The 17,387-nt window shown below is 42.5% G+C and overlaps 2 protein-coding genes across 3 annotated transcripts; both read left to right on the top strand.

Annotated features, from left to right (window-relative positions):
• The first annotated feature begins 28 nt into the window (after positions 1-28).
• On the top strand, positions 29-6,682 carry kiaa2013 (KIAA2013 ortholog). Its single transcript, XM_064297802.1, has 3 exons — positions 29-1,627; positions 1,865-2,718; positions 4,343-6,682. The coding sequence occupies exons 1-3, from the start codon at positions 637-639 to the stop codon at positions 4,373-4,375; spliced, it is 1,878 nt and encodes a 625-aa protein (XP_064153872.1). The 5' UTR covers positions 29-636; the 3' UTR covers positions 4,376-6,682.
• A 123-nt stretch (positions 6,683-6,805) lies between these two features.
• Positions 6,806-16,786, top strand: LOC135233876 (atrial natriuretic peptide receptor 1). Of its 2 annotated transcripts, XM_064297805.1 has the most exons (7): positions 6,806-8,487; positions 9,318-12,237; positions 13,088-13,262; positions 13,738-13,836; positions 14,522-14,613; positions 15,153-15,296; positions 15,725-16,786. In XM_064297805.1, exons 2-7 carry the CDS (start codon positions 12,031-12,033, stop codon positions 16,007-16,009), a joined length of 1,002 nt encoding a protein of 333 aa, XP_064153875.1. In that variant the 5' UTR covers positions 6,806-8,487; positions 9,318-12,030; the 3' UTR covers positions 16,010-16,786. The 2 variants fall into 2 exon arrangements, with proteins under 2 accessions (XP_064153875.1, XP_064153874.1); XM_064297804.1 differs by lacking the exons at positions 13,088-13,262; positions 13,738-13,836; positions 14,522-14,613; positions 15,153-15,296; positions 15,725-16,786 and having other exon boundaries at positions 9,318-12,026.
• Positions 16,787-17,387: the final 601 nt, after the last annotated feature.

The raw sequence follows: 17,387 nt of genomic DNA, 5'->3' as shown, positions 1-17,387 counted from the left end.
TTTTTTTACTTGGTTTACGGCACTGAAACCAGAAGTGTCAGGACGAATGCTGTGATCGAAAAAATGGTGAAGCGAAAACAAACGACTACCAGGAAGAGGAACTGACAGACTATCGAAAATGTGAAATTGGGAAACATATGCATGCTGGGACAGGTGTTCCGTTGCTAAAATGTGAAATAAGATTAAACAACCTGGCTTTATTGTTTTGTGAGCTAGCTAGGGAGACAGATAGCTAGCTTACTTTGTGTTAAAACAAAGCGCGTCGACTTTTCTAACTAGCTGGCTAGCTACACAGATGAGGAAATACATTTTTGCTCCTGCTGTTTAAGCACAAATAATTGATGATCTTGCGTACAACTGACAATAGTATAAGACCGACGACAAAAGTAATTTAAATCTGAAGATAATTAGCGGGGTAACTAACTAGCTAAACTGAGATACGACAATATTGACGTGAAAGATAGCTTGCTAGCCAGCTACCTGGTCATCTTATCTGTCCAACTACGTAGTTACACATTATTCGCTAACTTCTTATGTTAGTCAGGGCACCCGTGTAACTTAATTAAAATGTGTACAGTCCTTATAACTATCTAACAGATCTGTGATAGGACTTTGCCGGAAGACTATAAGACATAAATGATAGATTTTTTTCAATATAAAAACGATAAAATGTGGCTCCAGCAAAGACTAAAGGGCCTACCTGGTTTGCTATCCAGTAGCTGGGCTAGAAGGGTTCTTATTGTATTACTTATGTTCCTGATTTTTTATTGGTATCTCAGCTCCGATGGAATTTTGAAGTTTTTGAGTGCCTCAGGGAAATCGGGAGGAGCAGCAGGCGTTTGTTTACAGACTGAAACCCTGAGATGGAAGCCACTTGTTGATCGGGGAGAAGGGGTTGTCTTTAGTCCCCAGAGCAAAGTCGTCGCCCCTGCCGTGGTCGGTAATGGGCATTTCTTGGTGGACATTGACTCCAACAAACTTTGGGTGAGTTCCTCTTCTCAGGCAGGGTCACCCCCGGTTCACTTGACAGAGTATTCCCCTGTCGTTACCCTGGACATGCAAGGGAAGCGCTCTGAGGCACAGGCTTCTGTGCTCTGGTACCGGAAGGGTTCCGTTCTGTCCGTACGCTGTATCATACCGGGAACAAGCCAGTCTTCCCGGGACTGCGTTACTGTGAGAGAGGAGTTCATAGCGCACCGCAGCCGGCCGAACGTCTACCTTCAGCGGGTTCACGTCACCAATCCCTTCGACAGGACGGCCACCTTCGACGTCACTTCGCCCTCTCCCTCCTTTGGAAACAAGTTTTCGGCCAGCTTGGAGAAGACGGATGACAAGGAGTTCATCCTATCCACTGGTCGAGTACTGACTGAAAAGAACCACATTGTGTTGGTGGTAGTAGCCGCCAAAAAAATACCCAGCCGGCTACAGGTAGCTGCAAAATCAGAATACATGGAGAACATGGTGTCAGTGGTCCACATATCTGAACCCATTGAGTCTTCAAAACTTGAGGAGACCTTCACCAAGCTGAGAGATGGGGCCAAGAAGGAGATTGGGGATCTACTAAGAGCCAATATAGAGGATCTCATGCAGGATCACCTGCAGGCTTGGATGGATCTGTTCATTTCAGGTAATTTGGAGATCAATAATTTATCAAAAGCCAAATTTTATTTGTGAAGGATATGTCATCTTTCTCTTGGCAGACGGTGGATACAACTCACTGGTTTCATGGGAGATCAGAATATGAATATAAAATATGTATATTTCATATTAAATATGAACATGATTGGAAAAAAGTGTAGTCTTGAGTGACTGTGGTGTTCCAGCCTGTCTATGTGTTCAACGTTGTTCCTCTTGTCTTTTGCAGGGGTTGAGATGAGAAAGATTACAGACTCCCACACGCCGTCCAGCCACACAGTGAACACCACGTTGTATTACATCCTCTCCACGTCCACAGCGCCCCTGCTGGACAGAAGGATAAGCGCGGACGAGCACGAGCGGCTGGAGTCCAGCCTGAATTACGCGGACCACTGCTTCAGTGGCCACGCCACCATGCACGCCGAGAACCTGTGGCCCGCCCGGGTCAGCAGCGTGGCCCAGATCCTGCAGCTGGTGACGCTGTGGAACCTGACGCTGCAGAAGAGGGGCTGCAAGGTGCTGGTGGCAGCCGGGGCCCACGGCGTCATGCAGGGCATGGTGCTCAGCTTCGGCGGGCTGCAGTTCACCGAGAACCACCTGCAGTTCCAGGCGGACCCGGACGTCCTGCACAACAGCTACTCGCTGCGCGGCATCCACTACAACAAGGACCTGATGAACCTGGCGGTCCTGCTGGACGCCGAGGGCAAGCCCTTCCTCCACGTGTCCGTCAAGCCCCAGGAGAAGCCCGTCAAGCTGTACGCCTGCGAGGCGGGGTGCATGAACGAGCCGGTGGAGCTCACCTCCGAGGTGAAGGGACACACCTTCCCCGTGATGGTGACCCAGCCCATCACTCCGCTGCTGTACATCTCCACCGACCTGACGCACCTGCAGGACCTCCGGCACACGCTGCACGTCAAGGCCATCCTGGCCCACGAGGACCACATGGCCAAGCAGTACCCGGGCTTGCCCTTCTTGTTCTGGTTCAGCGTGGCCTCCCTAATCACGCTCTTCCACCTCTTTCTGTTCAAACTCATCTACAATGAGTACTGTGGACCTGGCGCTAAGCCCCTCTTCAGAAGCAAGGTATAGACGCTTTGTTCTTGGTGGTGGCAACGTTCTCCTTCTGTCTTTCGCCTCTCCAGCCATGGCCTTGTCCTGTCCTTTTGCTTTTTTTTTGTTTTTGTTTTTTTGTCCCTCCTCAGAATGGCTGTCTAGAAAATTCTGGAATTTGACAGAAAATCAATTTGCAGGATTTTGGTGTTGGGAGTGAACCAGTTCTGTGCAGAAATTGCCTTCTCTTTCCTCCTTTCTGTGAGCAAATGAATGCCATGAATAATCGTAATTGATTGCTGAATCCATTCGGTAACAGATGTGTGGCACAAAAAAATAATTTAATGTAGAATTCCTCTGTATTTCCCAAATTTAAGAATTGACCTAACACAGTTCTTCCTGCATAAAACTACTTTCTAAGAAGGTCATTCTTATTGCAGAATGTCATGTAATTGAAAGCACCAGTGCAAGCATTCAAGTGGCGTTTTAAGATGTAGACTGCAAAATGGGGCAATTCAGTCGAAGTGAAGTTACCCATCTGGAAGTAAACAAAAATATTAAACAAATTCTGGCAAACAGTACAATTTAAACTAGTTTAAATTGGTTATTTTTGGCAAACTGCCCATCCAGGTAGGATGAATTGTGCAATAAAAAGTGATATTATAGCACTAAAATAATACATATCATTTAAGAAGGCTTAACATGAAACTTAATTGTTTAGAGTAAGTTGATAATTGGATAAAATAATTTAGGAAAATGAAATTAATGCTAATACAGCCCTCAATTCATATTCAGACATTCATGAATATGGCTAAATTTATTGTGTGAAATTGAATTGCCCCCTTAAAATATCTATTGTGATTTGTACAATTTCATATCATTTGGAAATTTTGACTTCAACGTACAGTGCTTCCACTGGTGTCTTCAAGCAGTTCCTAACTCACGTTGGTGCTGTGGCTTTCTTTTGTCTTTACAAGACATAATATATCTCTTAACTGCTCGTAGCTTTGGCCCTGAGGACAGGCCTGCTCTGTGTTTGCCTCTGGAGTAGTTTTTACCATCTTATTTATTTAATTTCCAAAGACTTTAATTTAACGCATAACCTGATTGTGTTCTTGTTTATGTCATTGCATAACTTTGTGTTATGAAATCAGAATGTTTCCACAAAACCAGTATTTTTTATAAGGTCTCTTGGGCCCTGATTTTCCTTCGTCTCTAGTCGTTCTGGAATAACTCACAGGTAGCACAAGATGGTACAAACTATTGCTTTAATCCTGAGTGATATCTCATAAAGTTTGTTCAGTAATGTGAAATGGTTGCGCCCTTACTTGCAGTGATTTCATGAGGAAGTAAGCATGGAATTGGTGATGCTGCAAAGATATATGCATACTTGTTTGGAGTGAGGTTTTTTTATCACCTGTGTCTACCTTAACTTCAGTGAATTCAGACTAATAATAACTTATGGTGGCTTTGCTCTTGTTTGGATGGTGTTTTTTTATTGATTCACTTTGATTAAATTAACGAGAACCTACGGTAAGACTGTCGTCTCTTTAATGATTGCTGACGTGTCGCACCAAGCGGTAAATGTCCATTCTGCAAGGCAGGAACTGATGGTTCAGCCAATGACTGTTTTAATCATTACTTTTAACCTCACCAGGTTCTGACCGCAAATGAGGAAGTCAGTCCCTAGAGGACAGCAATGACATCAAGTCCTTGATTGGAGGGATTCTACACAAGTTTGTTTTTGCTGCCCTTCTGTCATATTGCGTGTTCTCTGATGGGGTGGGGTGGGGGTAGATGTATGTGAGTAATTTTAAAGTAATTTTTAAAAGAAGTTTAAATGTTATATAAACTATGGTTATAGCTCGCTTAGTTACAAAAATAATAGTTTTTTAAATTTTGTGTTGTTGGAGGGGATGTGATTTATATTTATAATCCAGAAAATGTGATGGGATTTGCAATGCACTGAATAATTGTCATGATATTTTTTTCACAAGATGATCAAAAAATTTTACTGAATTTTAGAGTTCTATTTATTTTTTTGGTATAAAACACTGACATGCTTAAACTGATGGAAAATTTCAAAACCAGCCACAGAAATGGGGCTCACAGAGAGCTCTTGTGTATTTGAAACATTTTAAGAAGCTATCAGCAGTTTCAACATTGATCACACCTCAAAAATGTCTTTAAATTTTAATATAAGACATGGGGACATGAGAATATTGGTCAGATATAATTGTTTGACCTCAGAATATTATATTTTGTGCAAATAATGACATAGCAGTGAAACATTTGTTTTTCACCATAACTAATCATATTTTAATTGATAGTTGTTTGGTGTAGTTACCCAACAGGTGTTATAATTAATAGATTTGACAAAGTTTACTAATAGTTACTTGCTTGGTCAAAAAGAACAGGGTTAGATGCCTTGCTTGCATGATAACGTAACCCATTATCCTGCTAGATGACCAATGATTTGGTAAACTGGATGAAATTAAGAGATACTTGTTTTAAAAATCGCAAAAATAATTTTTCAACTCGCTGGAATTGTGCTCCTTTCTTGGGAATGCAAGTTCTTCATGCGTCTGCTTTTAGATTAGTTTTTCATTTTGCTTTGGTAGTTACTTACAGTGGCAAAACAATAAAAACAATTGAGCTAAATCTGATTGGCCCTGACCAACATAGGTGGTCATGTTGCCATATAGAATGGCATATAAAACAGCTAACATGAGGAAGAACAAAGTGAGGATGCACTGGCTCTGCTGGGCTGTAATGCTCACCCATTTGTTGTGTAATCCGGGTGTGAGGGGAATCGTTTGGGGACGCGTGATGCTCTCCCATCACTTGGGGCTTTGTGTGAGTGCAGCTGGGTTTATCTGACTGAACACGCAGTGGTGATGTCATGCGTGACACCTTCTCACTGCAGGTGGAATCAGGGTTAATGTGATTCAAAAACGCATAATGTATACATCTTACAGCACTGAGGCTCAGTTTGGCCTGTGGTGTTATATTTTGGGCATTGTTAGTTTATGGAGTAGTTTTGATTTTTATACACTTTCTGTGTACATTTTGGAGGGGAAATGGTGAGCGTTCAGGGTCCCACATCACCCATTACCTACATCAGGGGTCGGCAACCCTGGTCTTGTATTTTGTTTCATCTGAGCTTGAGTCCAAGATATCGGTGAATTATTATGAGCAGCCTGAATGGTTAAAGCTTTAGTACCTCCAGCACATGCTTGCTTGCATTCGTAAAACATAACCAATCCAATTATGTTGTTAATGGTTTGAGCAAAAACCAGGAGCTCCTCTGTCACGCCAGGATCAGGGTTGCCTATGCCTGACCTACTTCATGCCGTTTCTGTTTCTGTATGTATCCATGCAAGCAATACTGACGACTGCCAGTGTGGGTATGCTCTTGAAACCCTTTGAACTTTGTTGGACTTGAAATGAAGTGTGTTCACACAGGCAGTTACTTGGGTGAAAGTTAGATTACAGAGGGGCTGCCCAACCCTGTTCCTGGAGATCTACCGTCCTGTAGGGTTTCACCCCAACACAAAAGAGCACACCTCGTTTAACAGCTAGAGATCTTTTTGAGCTCCTAATTAGTAGAATCAGGTGTGCCAAATTAGGGTTGAAATGAAAACGTGCAGCATGGTTGTTCACTAGGAACAGGGTTGGGCAGCCCTGATTTACAGGCTTCCGTGTGACTTCCGTTTATCTCTTAAGTGATATAGTGAGTTCTTAAACCACTGACTGTGCCTTATCAAGTGGAGTTATTAGGGCTTTAATTATTTATTTATTATTATATATTATATGGGCAGATATTTTTTAATCCAATGTGAATTTGGCTTGAGAATTTTTTCTCTGCAGAAACAAGTGTCCACTGAATCTTATAAATTTGTCTCAAAGCTATTTTTTCCCAAAGCTGCAGAAATTCCTGTTTTTTTTTTTCTTTCTTTGGAAATAAAATTTCAGGGAACTTTCTCTCAAGACTTGACATCTCATGTATTTGATTGTGGTCTTTGCTGTTAGAGGGGAGGACAATGGCTGCTACAGTAAACCCAAGGACATTTTTGACATGAATTCATTTTGTAAATAGTTGAAAGGCAAACAGTGATGCATAAATAACATAAATGTGTAGTCTGAAGATCACAAATGAGCTCAAACTACTTTGCATACCTACCTTAACATAATTATTCTACCCTGCTAATGTTTTCCTATGGCCCAAGCGTCCCTGCATGTATTTGTGAGTAATTACTGCAAGGCCAGTTTACCATCAAAAGCACTGTCGATCCAGCTTCGTAGTTAGGTCGTAATGTAGATGTAATGTAGCTATTATTGAAGATTAAATAGCAGGTCTTGACATCAAGATTTCGATGCTGCTGGCCCATCCTGATGAGCACCACGGTATGTCATCAGACCTGCACCCTGCCAGCGCTGGCTCTGTTTGCTCTGACGTTGCAACGGAAGGGAAGGCTTCCATGCACTGGGTAGAGAACACAATTAAAATAAAAATTAATAATGATAAGGCTTCCCTTGTTGGTGAGCCTGGCCTTAGGTAAATCATTAAAAAAGCTTAATTTGTCGCAGCAATTATTCCAGTATTCAACGGTAAGTTCTTTATTCAAACTTTTTTTTTTTTTCCAGAAGCATAATTTTAGGTAAAACTACTAATTATTCTCATAGGCCTACTTCCCTGAAGATAAGAGGAATCGCATCTGGTACGTGGAAAAGACAGGAATGCATTAAAGGGCTATGTGTTACAGTATAATAGCCTCAAAGGACGACCATTAAACCCCCAATTATCAATACGCGTTGTATATGCACTCCATGTCTATACTTGCCTATTTCAAACACCACAGTGCGGCGAGCAGGCAATATCGGGGGTGTGAATATTATCCGTAGCAAAAAAATTGCTCTCCTGTTGCCCACTCAAAACCAATAATCTAGCCCGTTGATACTTCAAAATATTAGCATGGCGTGATCCCGAGATATGAATGTTGCCATCTTGTTTGCATATTTAGGTCTCAGAGTCTGTAAGGCTGTCCAATAATTTATTGTAAACAAGAACATACCACTCCTATACGTTATAGGCCTATTCTACCTTTTAATTGGCCCCATAAACGGATCTTATCTTACTTATTTTCCACATTTGGCTTTCTGGGGAAAAATACATTTTAAAAAAGGATATCAGGAAATAGTAGTGTAAAACATTCTAAACATGGAATTTATCTAGCACATGCAACAAAATAAGGATTTTCGTACGTCTCAAAAATAACAGTGTGATGTCTTTCATGTCTGAAGATGTCTGTTGCCCTGTCCCGCAACTGAGTGAACTGAATGGACCTCTCTAGCAGCATCCCACTCCGCGTGCTGGGCAGATATCAATTTCACATAATACAAACATGGAGCGGACGTCGCTGTTCATTGCGTTGCATCACAATAGAAAAGACCGTTGATTATTATAATGGAAAGTGATCATTTAAAAAGAAAACCGTGAAAATTCACAGTATCCATAACTAATATGATATACTTGTTCATTATTTACAGATAGCCTAATTCAGGTTTTTTTTTTTTTTTTTTTTCAAATCGAGTTCTTTTTCCGTACTGTATTTAATCCAAAGGGGGAAAGCCGATGTCATCAGTGGAGTACAAGAAAAAGGACTGTTTTGCTTCTGGAACCCTATCTTCTGCTTCTATGAAAGGTACATTTACTAAAATCCAACGAAGGAAGGTTAAAGCAAGAAAAAGACCATCAGCAAAATCACTAGAAGACACGGAAAGTGACTGTGAGATTTGCAGGTAAATTGCGCGTGGTAGGAAGATGAAACGGAAAAAAACTTTATAGTTCAGTATAGTTATTCTCTTGAAATAAACCGAAAATATATAGCATATATATTTATCAAATCAAGTTTGATTAACTTTAAAATGCTAAATATGAATATTGCTTTTAACACTGTGTTCCATATATGTGTGTAAACACATAGGCTACATTTCGGCCATCAGAAATAATGTCAACATTTAGCTACTATTAGTCTAATAATATTTAGCTATACTTTTAATAAAATCATATACATAAACATATACAATAATAATAATAATAATAGTAAAAATAGTATTATTATTATCATAATCAGAATAAGAATAAAGTCTGTTTTATATAAAATATTATAAAATTGGAGAATGTTATGCGAGACTAAGGGCCATTAATCATTGACATTATTAACCCGTTTAGGCTACACAAAGTGGAATTCATTAAATTATTTTATTGAATTGTGATATGTAATTACACGGGTTTAATTTTACTGGACTACAAATGCCAGTAAATTTCTTTTTTCTTCTTTATGAGTGTTATTTAAAAACAGTAACACTTTTTTGTTCATGTTACAAGTTAGCAACCCAGTAGCCTACCCCACACTGGATATAAAACGTCAAAACATTATTTGGCATTGTTTCGACAATCAGATTTATAATGATTCAACAACATTTATTTTTATGTTGTTGTAATTAATTGTCCTCTAACGTACAGCCTGCAAGAATTTATATCGCATGGTTTTTTTTGTAAGCCGTATGTATTAGGGCGAAAAATTACTTTTGGGCTAGTTGTCTCTACGCTGTCTTCCTTCGTTTAGGTGTTCTGTCTCCACTGGGGTCGCGAGCAGCCGCACGGTTCGCCGCATTCTGACAGCCTGCGTGATCTCATTTCTGTCTCTCTTGGGCTCGGTGTCCGTGGACCTCAGTGCAAACATGGAGTTGTGGCGAACCACCCAGGATGCGTTTCAGGAGTTCACATCTTGCCGGACTAATATCATACTCGGCCTCGTCGGAGCGCTTCAGAATGAGCGGAGTCGATGCACTGCTGCAGGCTCAGGTGACATGTCAGAACCTGGAACTTGCATTCTAACAACTTCAGATGTTCCGTACCTGGTTATCCAGATTTGTAAAGAAATGCAGGTTCGTAATGATGGCCAGGGACTTCCATGCGATGATAAACTCACTCAGTTTTGCGTGGAGATTAAAGATGACATTGTCATGTTCATGGATGCAACTCAGAGAGCAGGAAACACGGACGTCGATAACGTAACTTACCTATCCCTGTCAATATTGCGTGTTCTTAGGTTTTGGGGGGATCTAGAGAAGGACATCGGGAAAGTCAGGCAGAATGTTGATTGGGCCAACGTTCTGTCTCTAAGACAGCTGGTGATATTCAAAGAACTCAATTACCAATTAAATGAATCGCCCTTGTTGGTGCATGAAACAAGCTTTCAGAACTCCTGGCACCATTCTCTTAGCGGCCTGATCTTTGGTAAGCTGCAGTCTGAAGCCTTTCACAAGTGCTGGATACAAAACGCCAGTCCAAGGCTGAACTCCACCCAGCAGTGGTTTAACGATCTGGTCCTGCTGCCCTGGGTTAACTCTGCGTCCATCAGTCCTGCTGTGCCGCCATTCGCTGACATACTGGTGGACATACAGGACTGCTTGCTGGAAAAGGGCGGGCAAACGCTCCAGCGGAAATCCAGGGACTTCCTGTCCAGCTTAAGCCTGAAGTTCTGCCTGCTGGCCATCGCTTGCCTTATCTATCCCATAGTGCTGCTGTCCTTCAAGCAGATGACCGAGTGGATTCAGAACTATGCGCAGAGCCTGAGGGACAGGACAGAGGACCTCAAGCAGCAGAGGCGTCTGGCCGAGGACCTCCTGCACCAAATGCTGCCCAAATCTGTGGCCAAGCAGCTGCGTCAACAGAAACACGTCAAAGCAGAAAGCTATGAGAAGGCGAGGCACAGCTTATCTACGAGAGCACAGCCATCACAGTAACATGTAGTACCTACCAGAGCACAGCCATTACAGAAAAATGTAGTACCTGCCAGCACACAGTCATTACAGTAACATGTAGCACCTACCAGCACAGTCATTACAGTAACATGTAGTACCTACCAGAGCACAGCCATTACAGAAAAATGTAGTACCTACCAGCACAGTCATTACAGAAACATGTAGTACCTGCCAGCACACAGTCATTACAGTAACATGTAGCACCTACCAGCACAGTCATTACAGTAACATGTAGTACCTACCAGAGCACAGCCATTACAGAAAAATGTAGTACCTACCAGCACAGTCATTACAGAAACATGTAGTACCTGCCAGCACACAGTCATTACAGTAACACGTAGCACCTACCAGAGCACAGCCATTACAGTAACATGTAGTACCTACCAGAGCACAGCCATCACAGTAACATGTAGTACCTACCAGCACACAGTCATTACAGTAACATGTAGCACCTACCAGAGCACAGCCATTACAGAAACATGTAGCACCTACCAGAGCACAGCCATCACAGTAACATGTAGTACCTACCAGCACAGTCATTACAGTAACATGTAGTACCTACCAGAACACAGCCATCACAGTAACATGTAGTACCTCTACAAGCGCAGCTATCACAGTAACAAACACAAGCACAGTCATCACAGTAGCATGCAGCACCTAGCAGCACACAGCCATCAGTTATAATAACATTTTCCCCTATACATGTAACATATCACTTGTACAAGTAACATTTTATACTTCAGTAATGAAATAACAGAAACAATAATTTGGTGTGATGGGCTTTTCTGATTCTTTAAAGATCATGCTGATCTACAAATACAAATTTGTGGCAAGTTTCTCAAGGGATGTAACTTTATTTTTCTCAGATTTAGTGTACTTCTTTCATGTCAAAGACCTCTCTCCACACACAAACACACACAGACCATTTAGAAGAAAAAAGCCCACTCTATCAGATATGTCGGAAAAGGGGTAACATAATTTATGAACGCATTCAATTTGTTTGTTCTCATTGTTGTAGTAATTACCTATAATTATGGTTTTACATATTCAGTAGGAGATAAAACAGGATCTGCGAGGGAAAATGGTGTGCCTCTTATCCAGGGTGGCTAACAGCTGGGTCCTAAAGCATTACACTCTCCTTAGCAAAATTGTGTCTATTCACCCTCTAAGCAGCTCTGACACAGTTTCCATGAGAAGAAAATGTGGTCATAAATGCTGCCTATCTTCCAAACAACAAAAACAACAACAATAATAATAATAATTTTATTATTATTAATACTTGGTCAAGGACATTTATTTTCAGTGGTTGCGGATATTATGATATCGTTTAATATACCATGCTGTGAAAGTGCGCATAAGTAATACTACTACAAAAGTAATATTTTGTAAGGATGTATACTTAGAATTCCTGTCTCTCTTTTATAATGCACTAACTGTAGTTTAATGGTACTACACAGTATTGTACGGACAGTATTCCGCCACACATATTATATTTGCTACTAACTGTTGGGGATGAGTCAAATGATTGATGAAAATTCTCCATGGATTTGTTTACGCGTTGATTTTTCTCATCTCATTTTCCAGGTGACAATTTTCTTCTCAGACATAGTGGGCTTCACAATGATCTCCGCCTCCTGCACTCCCTTGCAAGTGGTGGAGATGCTGAACAACCTGTATGTGTGCTTTGACACACGCATCGACTCCTATGACGTTTACAAGGTACGCACGGGACCTACATGTGTTCCCTGAAATACTAATTTACACCTGTTACATGTAAAATATGTTTTTATTTTACAATTGCCATGTTGCAGGTGTATCTTTTTACGGTTTCGAATGATCTAAAACTTAAAAAATGTTTTTTTTTTATTTTATTTTATTTTTTTACATTTTTATGATCTCAGTTTTCCCCTAATTTGGAATGCCCAATCATTCCCTAGAATAACTGCCTTATTCAGAGGAGCCACCCAGGAGCACCAGGAAAAGAATATTACTGGAAATTTAGTATGTGATGTTAATGACATTTACAAGACTGACGTATAAATTGTGCTGTTTAAGGGATACATACTGCATGGTGACATGACTTGTTCCTGATTGGCTTAGTCAGTATAGGTGCTTGCTGTGAGAGTTTAGATATCATAGATACGCGTGATCAGCTGACTATGGCTACAGGTCTGCAGTGGTGGAACTAGTCAATACAGTATTAGGTGAGCTTTAGTTGGTGAGTGTATCTAGGTTTGCTCCTGCATCAGTTCCTCTTGCTGACAGAATAGGCTCCTATAGCTCACCGACAGTTAGCAACTACAGATATATCTGTTCTCTGATTGGTGCTAGCTCTCCTGATGTATGCTGCGAGATTTGTTTTATGTGAAGTTGTCATACATTAGGTGTGTGTATCAGAGGAGTGCAGGCATGCACAACTGGTAGTGTTGTCTGTGTGGGCAATGGCATCAAAACACAAACTTACCATTCGATAATGGGGAGAAATCTCACTTGACCAGAGTTTAACATGATGTTTCATGGCATGACTGTAAAAATTGAGCCAAAATGGCCCATACCCCTCCCTCAACAGGTGGAGACCATAGGCGACGCCTACATGGTGGTGAGCGGCCTGCCGGAGAGAAATGGGGACAAGCACGCCGACGAGATCGCCAAAATGTCCCTGGACCTGGTGGCGGCAGTGCGGCAGGTGAACATACCCCACATGCCCGGCAAGAGGCTGCAGCTCCGCGCGGGCATCCACACGGGTGTGTGACCTATCCCGCTGTCGCTGTCACTGCTATCGTTGTCATGGTTATCGTCGCCACCTCTATAGCTATCTCCGCCGTCGCTGTCGCCCCCATCGCCACCACTGCAGTCCACGCAAATCCTGTCATCGTCACCGTCACTGTCAACTGCTATCACATTGCCGCCATTGCCTTCACCACCACAGCTGTCACCACCATCAGTGAATCTGCCAACGGAGTCACCGCCATCACCAACCATCAGTGCCATAGTCATCACGCCCAGGGGGCTCATTTTAGGCCGAGGATTAAATTCATGCACATCGCGCTGTGTAACCACACTTTTGGCCAAACTCTATTATTATCTTGTTAAGCTGCTGAAAATGTAAGATGTTCGGGTAACTGAAGTATTGCTAGGCAAGGGGACCTTATTGCATTTCCTCATATTATGGGATGGCAGTAAATTTCTCTTATTAACACCTGTGCCATTTTCCCCCAGGGCCCTGTGTAGCAGGCATCGTGGGGTCTAAGATGCCCCGGTACTGCCTGTTTGGGGACACGGTCAATACTGCCTCTCGGATGGAGTCGACCAGCCTGCGTAGGTGGAGCTTCCTTCTGATTCCTCAGGGGAGGTTTTTTTTATATTCAGCACTGTTTGCTACTGAGAGAGTGTCTGCTTGTCAGTTTTGATTAGTTTTTTTTAAATCTGGCAGAGAGTGTTTTCATGAATACGTTGTCTTACTTGGAGTACCAATGAGATTGCTACTCAGACAGGTGCATGAAAACCTGGTTAGCCTTCTCTCAGTCCAGCCTGGCTTTCAGTTCCTTGAGTTCATGACAAAGCCGCCCCTGCATGGTTTTTAAAACAAAGTAACAACATATGCATGTCAAAAAAGGAGGTGATATTTTGCCTATTTTACCTGATCATTTGCTACAGTGGTTCCTAAACTGTGTGTCGGGACCAGCTGCTGGGTTGCAGAATACATGTGAACAAACAACTTCCTGTGTGTTATACTCCTTTAACATAGATACAGTATACACCAGGTAAATTAGACTACTGCCTAGTTACATGTAGCACTAGTTACAGTGTAAATATAGCTGCTTTGATACATGTTGGTGAAATATTTTATTACCATATTTGGAGGTATGTTAGGCTGTATTGGGCCACAGAAACTGCATTTGCTCATTAAATGGGTCATAGACTTGGGAGGGTTTGGAGCCACTGTTTAACCCCCAAAATAGACATGAAACTGCAGTGCCGCCCCTGTGTTCCTGTGCGACAGCTCAAAGAGTCCATGCCAGCTCGGACACCTACATCGCCCTCATGAAGGACAACGCATACGAGCTGGAGTTCAGGGGGGAGATAGAAGTCAAGGTCAGACTCCATTTCTCACACGCTGGAATGGCCATACCATTCGTAATGCAAAATGGCATCCCTTCGAAATGATTTCTCACTGATTTCTATAAAGACTCAATTTTTCCCCATTTGATTAGGCAGTGTAGATAATGATAAACACTGAATTCCTCACATGCTTGAATGACTGAACGTACCTTGTGTAAACTGGTGAGGGTCGATGCAAATGCGAATTTAATTGTAGCACAATGCTAACACCCTCTTAACTCTGCCTGTATTTGCGCAAGTGCAATTAGCCCAGTCTATTATTGCCATTTTGGCTAATGATGTGCTGTAGTTAACAACCATTAAAAAATCTGAGCTGACATTTCATGGAAGCCTTCTGAAGAGGTGCGGTAGGAGTTAGCACAGGCGAGTGAGTGTTGGAGTGATGGTGATCTGTAGAACAATGAGTGGAAATGTAAAGCACAGACACTTAGTGTTCATCTCATTATTGGGCACTGACCGTGCGTGTGGCATACTGTTTGTTGCCCTGCTGCCTGCATTGTACTCACTTTCAGGGAAAAGGCAAAATGAAGACCTACTGGCTGATCGGTCACAAGAACTACAGCGTTCAGAATGACAGCCTGGTGTGCCACTGGAACCCTGGTATGGCCAGGAAGAAGAAGATAGTGGTGCCTGGTAGCAGTGGGTCTATAGAGCACGTGAGTATGAGACTGCAACTGGCACTCTCTCTCATATCACTGTATCACAGCAGCAGTGCTCTGGCTCCAGTGCATTGTGGGAAATGCTCTTCGACGCACAAGGCAGCTGTGAGCTGGCTCCAGTGCATTGTGGGAAATGCTCTTCGACGCACAAGGCAGCTGTGAGCTGGCTCCAGTGCATTGTGGGAAATGCTCTTCGACGCACAAGGCAGCTGTGAGCTGGCTCCAGTGCCTTGTGGGAAATGCTCTTATGACCCACACAGCGGCAGTGCTCTGGCTCTGGTGCATTGTGGGAAATGCCCTTTGACCCACACAGCAGCAGCGCTCTGGCTCTGGTGCATTGTGGGAAATGCCCTTTGACCCACACAGCAGCAGTCCAGCGCAGGACGTCCCCAGGCTGTGCTTTCACGTCTCCTTGTCTCCCGCAGTCCAACGCGAGCACCCTGCTGCCCAGTCCCAGCGAGAACACCACGCCCGTGTCCCAGCAGGACTCTGACTCGTTGAGGGCCCAGGAGGCCGAGGGCCCCCTGCTGGTGCGGGCGCAGGTGGAGCAGCGCCCTGGGGGATCCGGGACCCGGGCCTCCGTGTCCAGGGGGCCCCAGGGCTGCAGCAGCGAGGCCAAGAGCCCTCAGGAGTCCTCCGGCAACGGGAAGACCTTCTCCCTGACCCAGGACAGACCGCACCTGCTGCCCGGCTCTGTCCCGCCCATGTAGACCGCGCTGGATGCAGCACATGCCTCATACAGCATCATACACCTGCTTTCATTTTCCCTGTAAATTACTGCGTGGTCCTGCATTCAATCAACATTCACCCTTAAACCTGTTGGTGTTTTTATTCTCAAACACGGTCTAATGGGTTCTGCAATCAAAAAGCATAATTTACAATACATTTTTTGTGGAAAAGCATTTGCATTTGTTTGTATTCCAATTGGAACTCATCTTAATTGAGTCCAGTTGACATTGTAAATCTTCTACAGTTTATGGATGTTTAATGCATGACCACATTTCAACAACGCTGCAACTCCTAGGTGTATTTGTCAGAAATACAATCATTTAGAGGATTGTCTGTATTGTGTTGCCATAAAGCAGTGATCTACATTCCTGGTCCTGGCAAACCACCGGGTCTGCTGGTTTTTGTTGTTACTAGCTCTTAATTGATCAATTGAAGCGGTCAATTACACAGTTAACTGTTGATATTAAGGTGAAAACAAAAACCAGCTGACCCTGCGATCTGCCAGGACCAGTAATGAAGATCACGACCATAAAGCTAGTAATCAATGGGATTTAGATTCATCAATGTGACTGGCTGCAGAAAGTAATGGATCACTACCACATGGCCTCTGCTTGCATTTCTGATGGCTGCCCTCTTGGTTCATCTCATCCACTTGATTATTGTTGTACGATATTATCTGTGCAAATGCATTCATGGCACACTTGCTAAAGTTATGTGAGTAAACTCACTTTACAGTAATAAAGATATGTGCTTTGGTATGCTTTTGAGAACGCTGTGGTATTTTTAATTACTCATTACTGCCATCTTTTCAGCTGTGTCACTCATCTGAAGCAGAGCCATGACACTTACTTTAAAAACATTCTGTTCAAACACCCAGCACCCTTATAATATACAGTTATTATATGAAATTATATCTGTATATTTCTAATCATTTGGAAATTAAGTTAATTAAAATTAAGTACTTAAAATGTATTAAAATATAAAACTAAAATCACAATGAATTTGGGATGATGCATTCACTAATCTAAGAGACTAAGAGGCAATATCCAGTTGTAAAAATTCATGATACTTTCCATCTGTAAAGTACCTGCTGTATTTGTTCCTGGAGGTGAATAAGTTGATGCATAAACTGACATTCAGTGCAGACACATTCTTCAAAGAAAGAGTTTGAATCTCTGCTGGTTTATTAGAATGAGATTACATCAGGGGTGCACAACTCCGGTCCTGGAGGGCCGGTCCACATGCTGGTTTTTGTTCCAATCAGTCACCTCAGTTTTAGTTCTCTGACAGCTCTATAAACTACGCTGGTTCACTCCTGTACTTGAGCCCAGTAAAATCTTTAGGATAAACATGCAGTCT

This window comes from Anguilla rostrata, chromosome 11 (assembly GCF_018555375.3).
Source record: "Anguilla rostrata isolate EN2019 chromosome 11, ASM1855537v3, whole genome shotgun sequence".
NCBI lineage: Eukaryota > Metazoa > Chordata > Actinopteri > Anguilliformes > Anguillidae > Anguilla > Anguilla rostrata.
This window is presented reverse-complemented; position numbering and strand designations above follow the sequence as displayed.